The 9512-nt window shown below is 34.6% G+C and overlaps 1 protein-coding gene across 1 annotated transcript in view; it reads left to right on the forward strand.

Moving 5' to 3' along the window:
* The window catches only part of LOC144446111 (exocyst complex component 6B-like), a 59917-nt gene extending 50664 nt beyond the window's left edge, over positions 1–9253 (forward strand). Inside the window, exons 16-18 of the mRNA XM_078135822.1 lie at positions 5175–5316; positions 5937–6123; positions 8852–9253. Of these exons, the coding sequence (XP_077991948.1) occupies positions 5175–5316; positions 5937–6123; positions 8852–8993 (471 nt within the window). The 3' untranslated portion in view covers positions 8994–9253. The remainder of the gene's footprint in view (positions 1–5174; positions 5317–5936; positions 6124–8851) is intronic.
* The last annotated feature ends 259 nt before the right edge of the window (positions 9254–9512 follow it).

Genomic DNA, 9512 nt, shown 5'->3' on the forward strand with positions numbered 1-9512 from the left:
CATATACAGCCACATATACAAAACATATAGCCACACATACAAATAATATACAGCCACACATACAAATTATATACAGCCACACATACAGATCATATACAGCCACATATACAAAACATATAGCCACACATACAAATAATATACAGCCACACATACAAATAATATACAGCCACATATACAGATCATATACAGCCACATATACAGAACATATAGCCACACATACAAATAATATACAGCCACATAATATACAAATTATATACAGTCACATACATGTATACCAATCATATAGTCACATTATAGAAATCGTATACAGTCACATTATACAAATCATATACAGCCACACATGCAAATCATATACAGCCACACATACAAATCTTAATTTAACCTCATTACAACGCAACTTGTTGTTCAAATTTGGTGAACGGCTACATGAGAGCCACAATGAAATAATTAAGACGTGTATTCTCTCCGACAATTGTTTTTACTCCAGTTTCTGGAAAAACTACCGACTTGTATTGTATAATTAGTTGGGGGTTCTTTTCTTTCTTTTTTCTGTAGTATTTTTATTTTTTGTGGTTGTATGGGACTTTTTTAATGGCCTGAAATAAAGAATATAATAATAATAATCATATACAGTCACATATACAAATCATATACAGCCACATATACAAATCATATACAGTCACATATACAAATCATATACAGCCACATATACAAATCATATACAGTCACATATACAAATCATATACAGTCACATATACAAATCATATACAGCCACATATACAAATCATATACAGTCACATATACAAATCATATACAGCCACATATACAAATCATATACAGTCACATATACAAATCATATACAGTCACATATACAAATCATATACAGTCACATATACAAATCATATACAGCCACATATACAAATCATATACAGTCACATATACAAATCATATACAGCCACATATACAAATCATATACAGTCACATATACAAATCATATACAGCCACATATACAAATCATATACAGTCACATATACAAATCATATACAGCCACATATACAAATCATATAGTCACATATACAAATCATATACAGCCACATATACAAATCATATACAGTCACATATACAAATCATATACAGCTATACAAATCATATACAGCCACACATACAAATCATATACAGCCACATATACAAATAATATACAGCCATACATACACATCATATACAGCCACATATACAAATAATATACAGCCACATATACAAATCATATACAGCCACACATACAAATAATATACAGCCACATATACAGATCATATACAGCCACATATACAAAACATATAGCCACACATACAAATAATATACAGCCACATATACAAATCATACACAGCCACATATACAAATAATATACAGCCACATATACAAATCATATACAGCCACATATACACATCATATACAGCCACATATACAAATAATATACAGCCACATATACAAATAATATACAGTCACATATACAAATAATATACAGTCACATATACAAATAATATACAGCCACATATACACATCATATACAGCCACATATACAAATTATATACAGCCACACATACAGATCATATACAGCCACATGTACACATTATATACTGCCATACATGTACAACTTGTATACAGCCAAATGTACAAGTTATGTACAACCACATATACAAGTCATATACAGCCACACTCATACAATTTATCTTGGTCTACATGCATGTGGTCCCATACAGGTTGTGATATCAAGACATGTAGACATATAGAGGCTGTAGAGATATGGTTTCATGCTTTATGTGACATTAACAATAATATCACATTTCATGGCTCTAGAATATAGTTGCTTTGCAGTCAACAACACAATATTTAGAATTACCCAGTCTAATCATGTGTTTGTTACATTATATATCCTTCATTCAAGTCTTCTCTGGCATCATCACCAGATTGCAGTGTTTCACCAAATCACAACAAACATCCAGTGTACATGTGTACATTTTATATGGAATGTTACTTCCATCCAGTTATATTTTATGTTGACTTTTTCCTTTGAAGTCAGTTTGTTTTATTTTCATTTTTTTTATATATTTTTCATTCAATATTCAGGCTTTTACAGTGCTTGATTGGAGTGTAAGTAAAACCCAGTTTCTGTAGATTTGCCACAGACATGCTTGAGTGAGGTCCCAGCAGCTGATCTTCACATTTTATTTTTCATTTCATGTTCATTTCATTCTAAGAAATATGCATGTCAATAAGTGTTACAGTACTGTGTCCTTGTAAAACCTATAACTTTGTTTATAATTTTAATCTTCCCATGCGTGCACGTGTGTGTGTGTGTGTGTGTGTGTGTGTGTGTATGTGTGTGTGTTGTTATATGGATACAAATGAGTAAAAAAAAGTTTTATCTGCTTAGTAAGTGGGAAGCTACCCCTCTATATAATGGAATGGCCCAAATATTTTAATAGGTAATTGGTCATACCAAACTAGAGGGGTGGCTAGGATTATCAAACAGGTGAAAGTGTATCTGGAACTAAATGTATATTCATTGAGAAATATTTATAGCGTTGAAAGTACTCTATCTTTTTTTTCATTGTTATGGCACACTTGCTGAAAGACAAAAATGTATAATTATATGTTCAAATAGTTTTATTCACTGTGTAGAATCTCAACAAAACGTAATTTCATCAATCAACAGTTCAATAAAATATCAGTGTTCCAATATTTCGATGACTGACAGTCATCGTCATCTGGGAAACTTATGTTTCCTAGGTTTTATTTCAAATATGATGATTTTATAAAAAAATGACTTTATCATAGTTCCAGCTACACTTGAATTTCCCTTTAAGTTAGCAATTAATACTTGTTTTTGTTATTGTAAAGTTTTCTCCTAACTCGTTTTCGTTATGGGACACTCATAGCATGCTATTGGCAAACTACATAACTGACAACATTTACTAACATTATGGTTCTCTCCACAATCTTTGATAACAGAAACTAAGACAGTATAGAGTCAACTGAAAACTTTTGGCAAAGCATTAGTTGTATTGTAGTTTAATGTCATTGTTCATAATCATCTACCATGAATACATTTTGCATCAGATTAGCAGAAGGAGACCATTTTGTCTTTTACATTCTGCATTGAAAAAAGTAAATATTGCAGCATAGACAGTGGACAGTCTATGATTGCAGGTTTATTTCATAAAATTATGTTTGTTTCACCCTTGTTACTGAGAAAGGCACTTACATATTGCATGTCTAGACTATTAATATGAGATAATTTAATGTAAGCATAAGTGTATGGCTTGTTTGAATGTGAGCATTAGAACCTGATGCAAGAAGTAGGAAGGAGGGAGTGTCTAAGTATCTAATGCAAGAAGTAGGAAAGGAGGGAGTGTCAGCAATAGTACTCGATGCAAGGGGTAGGAAGGAGGGAGTGTCAGCAATAGTTCCTGATGCAAGAAGTAGGAAGGGGGGGGTGTCAGCAATAGTATTCGATGCAAGGGGTAGGAAGGAGGGAGTGTCTAAGTATCTAATGCAAGAAGTAGGAAAGGAGGGGGGGGGGGAGGTGTCAGCAATAGTACTCGATGCAAGGGGTAGGAAGGAGGGAGTGTCTAAGTACCTGATGCAAGAAGTAGGAAAGGAGGGGGGGGGGGGGGGGGGGTGTCAGCAATAGTACTTGATGCAAGGGGTAGGAAGGAGGGAGTGTTAGCAGTAGTACCTGATGCAAGAAGTAGGGGGGGGGGGGGGGTTGTCAACAATAGTACTTGATGCAAGGGGTAGAAGGGGGGGGGGATCTTCCTTACTAGTTTATGCATGATCGAGTGTTTGTCCAGTGTGATAATCTGCCAGCAGATGAGAGATAAAGCAAACTGTTAATGTAAGGGATCTCTCGCCAATTATAAGATTAGGAGTGTTTTAATTTAGATAAGGGGAGAAGAATGGACAAGGCGTCTTTATTTAGTCAACGAACAGAGAATTATATACAGCTGAAAGAGAGAAAAGTTATATTGCACCACAAAAATTTATCATTCAATCGATCAATCATTCAACCAAATCTAATAATAAATCAATAAATTGATCGATCAATCAGTTACATTTTCGCTGCCCCCTGTGTTCAAACTCTTATATCATACATTTGTAACTAGAATTGCAAATCTGCTTGTTGATCACCATGGGGTATTCAAATGAAGCGAGTATGCAAATGACACACATGCAAATGATGTGTATGCAGATGAACATGTGCAGTTGAGTAACAATGCTCTATTCTCTCATGTGTCTATATGTTCATCTGCATATCAATTCATTTGCATGTGTGTCATTTGCATACTCGCTTCATTGGAATACTCCTTGGTGATGAACAAGCAGATTTGCAATTCTAGTTATAAACATATGGTATAAGAGATTGAATGGAGTATACTGTAAGTCTGGTAAACTGGCTAATTTCAGATATAAGGAGGCTGTAATGATAAGAATGGTGTCTTGATAAGATATCACAAAGAGTTTCCATTGTGACTGAAATGGGATTAATTTGGAGATGGATATTGATGACTAGTATGTTGTATGTATACATTGAAAACAAACATATCATTGATCAGATCGCTCAGAAAACTATGGATCCAAAGTAATGCCATTCTCATTCTAATTTGTCTTTCCAAATCACTGGGTAAAACAACATGACACTGTTCTTTGTCTTGTTTTCAAACTTCAATCTCTGATACTTGTATGCTATTAAACTTTAGTCTGTAATACTGTAGTGATTCTCTCCCTTTGAAGGTATACAGAACAAATTACATGTGAGATACATAGTCAATCATACATATACAGGCAGTTTCTCTTGTAGCCGTTCCAAAACAAACATTGTCCCATTTGGTAGAACCTAAATATCAGCCATGAAATGGTCATGATTTCAATGAAAAGTTTGTATTTCCTGTGTTAGATACTTTTATATCAAGAAAAGTAACAGAGTTATGCTGAGTACCTAGTGATAAAGAATCTATTAATCTTTTCTGTCAATTTTAACCTATCACCTCCCATTTTCCTATAGATGAACTAACCCATGATATACAGACAACACATGGATTACACTACATGTAAGTACATGGAGGGGTGAGAAGGGTACAGATACTGATGTTGTTCTCTCTGTGTTTTTATTTCAGGGCAAAGTAGCCCAGACAGCTTGTATGTGTGCATGTAAACACCTAGCTGGTATACTGATGGAATTTCTACTGGATCCAGACGTCAAGTCGATATCCATGGGTGCTTTACAACAATTTAATCTAGATGTCATACAATGTGAACGTAAGTATAAGGGGACTTGATTAAAATTGAGTTCATCAAATAACATAGCCCATTGCCCAACAAAATCATGTTTTTAAAAAAAATAATGCTGCCCACAGAAATTGTATGAGTTTCAAAATAAAATAACTGGCAAAAGTTTTATGAGTTTCAACATACATTGTGGCCCAAAGGAATTTCTTAAGTGTCAATAATCAGTAATAAAGCCAACAGAATCAGTGGTTTTGCAAAATTTCTGACCATGATTACCTTGATTCAGCAAGAATTTGAATTAATTTTATTTTCAAGACTTTTAGTGTGTAGCATTTCAAGAAATAATTGAGCAGTGTGTACAAACCAGCCCAGAAAGATATTAAAATCAGATTTGTAGTGGAAGCTTTTAAGGCACCTAGGGTTTCTCAGCACCCATAATAAGTTTCTTGAACTGCTTCACTTGTCCAAAGGAGAAACTAAGTAAGCAGTAGTGTTATTCATCATTGTGCAATATTTGAATGTGATGATATTGACTTGATATTTAGGTACTTGCTTTCTCAATCAATTTTTGCCTTTCAAAAAAGTGTTAAGATATTATTATCTCCTACTCAATCATTTTCTTAAACTCTGTTTTCTTCTCTATGTATCAGAGTTTGCCAATTCAGACCCTGTTCCTGGTTTCCGTGATGGTGCATTACAGATGACGTTCCTAGAACTACGACAGTTACTTGATCTTTTTATGACATGGGACTGGTCATCATACCTGGCTGATCATGGACAACTTAGCAGTAAATATCTGAGAGTCAGTCCACAGAGGGCACTCACTATACTTGAAAAGTAAGTCTTTACACAAAGTGTACTTAATGTCTCTCTTCTTCACAATTCCTTGTACCACATGGTGCAGCGAACATGTAATTGATTGATCGATCAATTGATTTATTGATTGATTTATTATTTGATTGAATGATTGATCGATTGAATGATTGATTTTGGGTGAAATACAACTTATTTTGTGTGTGATATTGATAAATTGACTTGTTGATTTTTGTGGTGCTATAACACTTTTTTTCTTCCTTCCCTGGCTAGTTTCTTTCTGTAATTCACTCTTTATTGACTAAATAAAGACATCCTGTCCATTCTTCTCTTATCTACATTAAAACACCCATAATCTTATCATTGCCAAGAGATGTTACATTAACACTTTGCTTTATCTCTTATCTTCTTGGAGATTATCACACTCATTCATGCATTAACATTAACTAGTACACAGACAAGTAAGAACAGATTGGCAACAGGCCCTCTCCAATTGTCCGAACAAAGCCTAGAGTAAACATTACTCTATTGTGATGGAAATAACTTTCCAACATGTGCATCTGCCCGAGTTCAATATAGTCTTGAGTAAATCAACAAACCACATGATACTACACAATATTTCAATTGGAAAGTTTGCTATTCTACTGACACAGTCAAATGTAATAGATGACTTGCAATATCGGCACTTGAACTCTCATGTGTTCTTGAAGCGGACTCAGATCAATGATCGTTGATATGTAAACACATATTGTCTCGTGTTGTCAACCTACACTATATAAACCTGTGTTTGGCATGATGCACGTAATTTTCCAGGTAGACATAAAACTATTGCCACAAAAGTCGCAACATTAGTGTTGCATCTTTTTACGTTGATTACGACAGGGGTACATGCATGTTATGAATCAAAATAAAAACAATCGACTCTCAGTACCATGCTGGATAAAACATGCAATCAGACTACACATTGTTTTCCAAAAAATAATACCAATATATTGAAGATATTCTATGATATAAAGCTAGCTTGCCTTCTTTATTAGTTAAAACAGCATTTTGTTTTTTTTCTGTTGTTTCACTTCATGGCAACACCAGTGGGGAACTCTGGTAAATTGATCGGGGAACCTCGATAACATTTACCACTTACCATAACAAGCTAGATGCTATCACCAATATATGTACCAAAAAGTTATTCATCACCCATTTCAAAATACACAAGCAAGCTGCATAGACCCTTATGCCCTTTGTTTCTGAGTGGTTGAAATCCTTGGGCAAGATTTGAACCATGATTGTGCCTCAGTCAACCCAGCTGTATAATTGGTGACCTGGTAGGATAGAGGTTGCAATGTGAATGCTTTAATCCTATGCGCTGATAAAGGTTGCAGTGGATTGTATGCTCCCCAGGGAGTTAAGGAAGTATAAAGGGCAGTTGTGCCGCTATAGATCTGAGCCAGGGGTAATAATTGTAAAGCGCTTTGAGAACCCAGCTATATGAGAACCAACATTATTATTATTATTATTATTATTATTATTATTATGTAAACGTTGGAAATGTTACGACTACAGAATGAAGTGTCTACTTTTCTGACAAAAATCCCACCCAGTGGGTAGGATGAAAATCCCAGAGTGTGACTTACTATAGAGCCATAAAACACAACTTGACTTATCGTCATATTACATACATTGCATAACTTGTTCCATATTTCTGCATTTTTCAATCAAATATGCTCATTATATATTCATAATTTTGACCATCCCAAACAAGCCAGTTTTTAAAGGCAATAACTCAGCTAAATCTCGCTTGATTTTCAAGCTGTTTCCCAGAAATTGTTGGCTTCTGGTCGAAAATGATACTATCGGACCTCTGATAAAGAGATAAAGTAAATTTTTGTGGTAACTGATCCCTGATAATTGTGAGATTAGGGGTGTTTTAATTTAGATAAGCGAAGAAGAATGGACAAGATGTCTTCATTTAGTCAATAAAGAGAGAATTACATTCAGCTGAAAAAGAGAAAAGTAGCCAGGGAAAGAAGGGAAAAAAGTTTTTCCCTTTCCTTTTTGACAAAAATTACATGCTCGCTGCACCCTGTGCTTGTACATGTGCTAGTCAGCCCTAAGGGATAATGTTAGAAGTGGCTATCAAAGGAATGGATTCTGTCAATCTGTGCATATATACATGTGCTCATCTGTACATTTCCGGTCATATGTCTGATATCCACAAGTCATTCCATTCAAACTTGTCACAAAAGGGGGCATATAAACACCCTTACTTTTGCTTCCTTGTCAAATTAATATGAAATTGTGGCCATAGTTGTCATAAAAATCCAATGTTTGTGCAATTGGGCATGTATCCTAAGCAAGACTTGTTACTTTCTACCATTGTTTGTAAGTAACAGTAATTGCTCAAATGATCAATAAATGTCGTCTTGAGTGACCATGGGAAAGTTGCAAAGTTGATTTGCATAATCATATTTTCTCAACTTTATATTGATAATGTGATGGACATCATGCAAGTCAGTATACATAGTACCATCAATGACTAGTAGACAGGTAATTCAGCTAATCAGAATGATTGAACTGTTTACACATGGACATCAGGTCAGTGTACATAGAACCATCAAGAATTAGTAAAGAGATGATTCAGCAAATCAGAATAATTGAACTGTTAGCTGTATAGGCCTGGAGTGAAAAACTAGCAATATGTGCGATAACTGGATTTTCACAATACTAATTACTCCCTCATTCTTTGTCATGCTAGAATGAGAGACACAGATAAGAAGAAACAGCTATTATCAACCTTTAAGAAGAATGAAAGAGACAAAAAGAAACTGATGGACACAGTATTGAAACAGTTACGTAGTCTTGCCTATGGAAGCAGTCAGGGAAAAGCACAAAGCTGAACAGACCAGAATCTGTAGGAATACAGAGTTTACAATGTCTTCAAGTAATTATCCACAGTGACTGCAGACAGAGTTGGTATACAGCCACAAGAGAGACAAGAATAGACCACATCTATAGCAGTTACAATGCAGCTATTATCTCATGGTTGACACAGCTACTAAATCAAAGTCAACCAGTGAGTTTTTCTGTGCACAGCAGCTCTCATGGGAAGTTAATTATCAATTTGCTCGATTAAAAAAGCTATATTTTTTATGATTCACACTGCAAAATATTGATATTAATCATACTTTGTGTATGACTACATTAATATCATATATGATTATGTAACCAGGCTGTTCAATTCAATTCACTGACTCTTGACTTCAACTCGCTGGTTTTTTTTGTCAGTGAAACTTTTTGGCTTTACATGTAAATATGTATATAAACTGCAAACACACATGATATCAAAGTATAGTTTTAGTGTATAATTATGTAAGCAAAGCTAATGAGGATAGAGCATTTTAAGTATTCCACACTAC

This window comes from Glandiceps talaboti, chromosome 15 (assembly GCF_964340395.1).
Source record: "Glandiceps talaboti chromosome 15, keGlaTala1.1, whole genome shotgun sequence".
Lineage (NCBI taxonomy): Eukaryota > Metazoa > Hemichordata > Enteropneusta > Spengelidae > Glandiceps > Glandiceps talaboti.